This window comes from Solea solea, chromosome 1 (assembly GCF_958295425.1).
Source record: "Solea solea chromosome 1, fSolSol10.1, whole genome shotgun sequence".
Classification (NCBI taxonomy): Eukaryota; Metazoa; Chordata; class Actinopteri; order Pleuronectiformes; family Soleidae; genus Solea; species Solea solea.
Window position 1 is genome coordinate 23,367,776 of NC_081134.1, and position 5,369 is coordinate 23,373,144.

Consider the following 5,369-nt stretch of genomic DNA (forward strand, 5'->3'; position numbering starts at 1 on the left):
CCTCTACTGAAGAGGAACTAAGAACATAAACCCTTTAGAACAATGTTTGGAGGGCATCTGACTAACGTTTTACAAGGAGCACAGTAGGGGTGTAAACTGAACATTTTAGGAGAGCAAGCAAAACATTTAGGGGCGCACACCTTAAATTGACTTGCAAAGCAAATATTAATATTTCCGCTCATTTTCACTGTATTACTGATCAATACTTTGAAAATAATTGAAGAAATTGCAATGTGCTGTTTAGAATTCCCAGTGAATTTTTATTGTGCACTTGTTTGTTAAAGAATAAGATCACATAAGAGACATTAAGTGTACATAAAATACCATCACTGTCACTACAGTACAATTATTAACTAGAAGTGGCCCGGTACTGTCCAGTACACAGAACCGGCACTTTTATTTGTGTACTGGCACATTTCACAAGATGCCGGCAATCTCTTATCAGTCCAACTGATGATTATGGTCCAGAGCAATAATGTCTCAGGGTACACTATGTGACGTTCACCTGTTCTCGCAAAAGTCAAGTGTTTATTCCTTGAGTTTGGAGTTTTTATTTTCTATCTAATCTCTATCTGGAAGACGACCGCTGTGGCGACCATCATCATGCTTCAAAAGCATGAGTTAGCTCATCCACACACTCATACTTTCTGATATAATAAAAATAAACATGGAGCTGGCAAGTTGAGGCTTGAACATATCAGAGGACCATGCACAGAAGGGATTAAGCTGGGATATTGCCCGGTATCCTGGACTCTTTGTTAAAAAATTAATAAATTGATAAAGGTGAACCTGAATTTTCATTAACACTAAAACAAGGCCAGACCAAAAGTTTCACTCCCAGGGCTGGAGTATGCCAGATGTAATATTATTAGATATTAATGTAGATGTTATGCAAGAATTTGATGCACAAGCCTGTTTTCTTTGTGTATTACCTTAATGACTCTGTCCTGGCAGTGCTGGATGATCTTACACAGCTCCTCTGTACCCTGAGACTCGAGACTCTGATGAAGGATCTGCTCAAACATCTAGTAAAACACAATTTGTAGTTTTGTACCTAACTTTGTGACATACATGCATGTAACACCAGACAAACTGACTCATATAGGAATATCCCATGAAATAATGATAATATATGATAATGTACTACACCCAGTTCCACAGTCTGTATTGTGGCATGTCTGTAGACAACTATATCTGTTTAACTGTCCACTGAGTTATCAAACCGCCAAAAGATGTTCGCCTTTAGTTCTACTGTGTCCTTGATCAATGCCACAGTCAGAACCTCATCATCCAACTATTTGACAAACTCTAGTCAAACAGGAGCTACAGTGTAGGAAAATGATCAAGAAATAAAATGAGTGTCAATAAAATGATTAGCTCTCATAGAAACTTCCCATTGTGTTAACCAGTTAACCAATAACCCGAATTAGACTGGTTAGTCAGTAGTTGAGGTTTCACCTCTCTCATGGGGATCTGGGCCCTTTGGACAAACACTGACGGGCTGCTCACGTCAAACTGTTGCTGCAGACCCTCAAGGCTCAGGTTCACCTCCTTCTCATAGCAGCTGTGCATCTTAACTGGATGGAAAGCCAGCATGGCGATCTTCTCCATGTGCTGAGGAGGAAGACAAGAAGGGAGAGGAAGAGATGGATGAGGCATGGACAGATTTGGGAAAAATGTATAATTGTGTCTCACAATAAATATACTACTGCAAAAGTATCACTAATGTTACACTAGACAAATGCTGTTTAAATCACAAACATATCTGGAATAGGAGTATAGGAATTGCGGATAGATAACATTTGTTTTGTAAAGATCCAGATTCTTGTGCTTCAACTGCGAAAATCAGAGTGCATTTTCTATACATAATCATTATATCTTGTGCTTCAATTTATTTTCTCATGTTATGGGTTTTATTTAAAGCAACACAATTTTCAACCTTCACGTAAGATCTCTAAGCAGGGATGTTCCCATTATTCCCATAGAGTATTTCTGATACATGTATTAAAAAAATACATATTTAAAATACAAAATATGCTCTTTTCTGGAGATGATAAAAATTCCTTCATATTTTGTACCAATATATTTCCATTATGTGTATTTTATTTAAAATACTGTAACATACATCCTTTGAAAAAAAGTGATGACATAAGAAGACAAATTGCAGGATGCTGCTTCAGATTGGACGTCATGGTGCTTGTGCCTACTTTAATTTGCCAGGACTTGTTAAGATCACAATTAGTCTACATAAGAATTGAATTGAGTCAAGCGATTACCGTCAGAGCTGAGTTTCAAGACTTTAGAGCTCACTCTGTCGTTTACATCGATGACAGTGTTAAAGTCGCCACATAAAATAATTTTGTATCCGACCAATAGCGGTTCTTTAAGTCTTTTAAAAAGTTGAAAAATGTTTGTTCTCTCATGAGAGGTGTACATGTGTATCATTCGTATTTTTTCTCCTCGGTAAAAACAATCCAACATGAGCAATCTACAAGGAATTAAATTAGGAATTCATTCGTTTTACGAATAATAGTGACATCACCAGTTTTAGAAAAAAGATCCCACCATCAGCTTTACTTTCGCCAATAGAAATTACACTTAGACCTTTGTTCCACATGCTGGATACCTTTACTCTTTACTTGTGTTCAGTCTCAGTTCTTGACAACATAATATGTCAAAGTCAGTTTTCAACAAGAATTCAATTTGTTGGGCTCTAAAAGAATTTGATTGGATGCCATGGGCATTCCAAGATGAAACTTTGGGTGAGGTCATAAATGTTTGGGGGGAAGCTATGGTGTGGGTTTGTCGTCATTTTATAACTTATACTACAAGCTTTTCTTTTCTTTTTCTCTACCTCTACAAAAGGTGTTTCATGATCATCATCAGGCTCTGGAGCGGGGAATTCAGGAGTGGGAGAGAAAGAGCCAAAGTTGTTGCTGTAAGGGGGGCTCTCTGCTACAGCCTGCGGGTAAAGCGGGGTGCCGCCGACTCGCTGACCCTGACCCTTATACCTATTCCAAGCCCTACCAGTAGAGGTCCCCCAAACCCCAATTTATGAGATGGAATAAAATGATATCAAAGTTTAGTTGGGGTGGCAAAAGATCCACAATAAGACTGGAAACTCTCCAGCTGCCAAAAGAAGAAGGAGGGATGAGACTTCCAAAATTAAAGGAATACTACCATGCGGCCCAATTGAGATATATTGTAGGTTGGTGCAAACCAGACACAGTGAAATGAAATAGAAAAAGAGTTTGGAGAAAACCCAGTACAGAATATAATTGGGGATAAAGAAACATACAAGAAGATTTAAAACCAAATAGACACAATCACGATGTCCACATACAAAATATGGTTCAGCATAATAAAAAAATATAAGATACAGAAAGACACTAATTTATTGAATAGGATAGCAATTTTACACCGACTAGGTACGATATAGGATTTAAACAGTGGACAACAAAGGGAATCACAGCATGGTGTGTTATGGTGAAAGATGGACAGCTTGAGAGTTTCCAAAATATGACAGAAAAAAAGGATTTAGATAATCAATCATGAATTCTGTGGATTCCTGCAACTTAGAGACTACTATATGAAAGAGACCAGGGTGGACTCCTCCTGAGAAGTGAATAGTGTGATCCAGATCATCATAATCAACGCATACAAAGAAACCACAATTAGAATTATATTGGGACTATATAAAAAATGCTACAAAATACATAAAAAAAAAAGATGGGAATCAGGATTTAACATAAAACTTAGTGATGAAGATTGGCTAAGATTGGTATAATCTGCCAGACATTAGCCTCATGTATGAAACAAAGTGATTTTGAAGCAGAAACATATTTAGGTTACAAGGTCAGAGCTGCAGTGACTTCCTGACAAGTACAAATGAGCATTTCATGGGTTGTACTGGCAACACATATGACAAATGTTGGGTGGCTGGGAGATTTTTTTTTAATCAGTCTTGAATATGTCAAAGATTACCCACAATATTAACTTTGAAGCATTGTTAGTTTTGTGTAGCATCAGATAAAACATGTACTCCCTCCCCTCTTAATTTGAAAAGAGGTCATTTGTAATATGGAAATGATTGAATATTTGGTGGTTTTGAGGAGGACTGATGCAGGACAAAAGTATTAATCTTTTATGACAACAATTCTTGGGAGTGAACATTCCTGCCATATACTCAAGTGTATTGTGAAAACAATGTTCAGTGTTCTATTGATCTATTAATAAAATGTTTTCATTTGAATTCCAATTTGCCAAGAGACCTTCTTACAAGAAAGTGTGCCATATGCACTAACACAGTGGAAATTAATCATAATGAAGCCTGAGGGTTAAGGAAACAGTTTGTCATCAACTAAATACTGTAGGTGTCCAAAGCCTGAGGGTCAAACTCTTTCCCCGGATGAAACAGAATCCAGTCACGTTAACTGTGCGTTGTAAGAATGGAAAAGACTGTCATAAAAAATAATAATAATTACAACACCCACACTGTATCAACATTCAGAGTGGACTTAATTTTTAAGAATAGAGGGATAGATTTAGTGTATAGCCTACTTGTTAAATAGACAGGATACCTGCAGCAGCAGCACCAGCGAAGCTCTCTGAACAGATCAGCAATGTGACCCACAGTCCTCACAACCGAAGACGCAGCCGAAACACAGCAAGCGGTTCCGCGAAAACGGGAGCTTTGCAGCTGCGGGTCCGGGTGAGAGGACATCGGTTCTCACAGTGGAACTGTTCAGACAGAAAGTCTGGCTCCCGTGTAACGTCGCAGACAACACCATCTGCATTTAAACACTAAACTTTCGCAAAAAACAGCAAAGCGAAAAGAAAAAAAAAGAGCATGGAACATTTACATGTGCATATATTATTATTATTAACTATATTTCGATTAATGCGTGTATGTGTGTTTAAATACATGTGTATGTATGTATTTTCAATGAGTGAAAAGACGTAGTTACTGTAATTAACGAACACATTTTAGCAATAACTCTTTAGCCACCTGGCCTGCTGTTTAGCTCATTATAATGTAAAATTTCACTTACCTCTACATTTTTGAGCATCTTGCTGTGACATGTCAATAGCCTCCCTCTACCACCAACTTCCCCAGTAATTCCTTGGTCAGCGACTGATGCTGCAACTCCATTACATGTTCATCCACCTGCTGAGCAGACAGTAACCTGTTCACGTTTTGGATATTAATCCGCTGCTGCTGTGGTGGGGAACTACGTTGCGTTGGAGTGTGATGATGGTCGATAATTATCTTAAAGCTACAGTAGTAGTTGAAATAAACTGCCCCTTTGTTTCACCATACATGCATGGCAGAAATGTTCGCTTCCAAGATTTTTTGTAATAAAAACATT

General features: G+C 37.8%; 1 protein-coding gene across 1 annotated transcript; it reads right to left on the reverse strand.

Annotated features, from left to right (window-relative positions):
• Nucleotides 1-732: 732 nt before the first annotated feature.
• On the reverse strand, nucleotides 733-5,168 carry LOC131472304 (protein Niban 2-like). The gene is made up of 3 exons (XM_058649331.1): nucleotides 5,052-5,168; nucleotides 1,510-1,614; nucleotides 733-1,025 (listed from the first exon to the last, which is right to left on the reverse strand). The coding sequence occupies exons 1-3, from the start codon at nucleotides 5,067-5,069 to the stop codon at nucleotides 888-890; spliced, it is 261 nt and encodes an 86-aa protein (XP_058505314.1). The 5' UTR covers nucleotides 5,070-5,168; the 3' UTR covers nucleotides 733-887.
• Nucleotides 5,169-5,369: the final 201 nt, after the last annotated feature.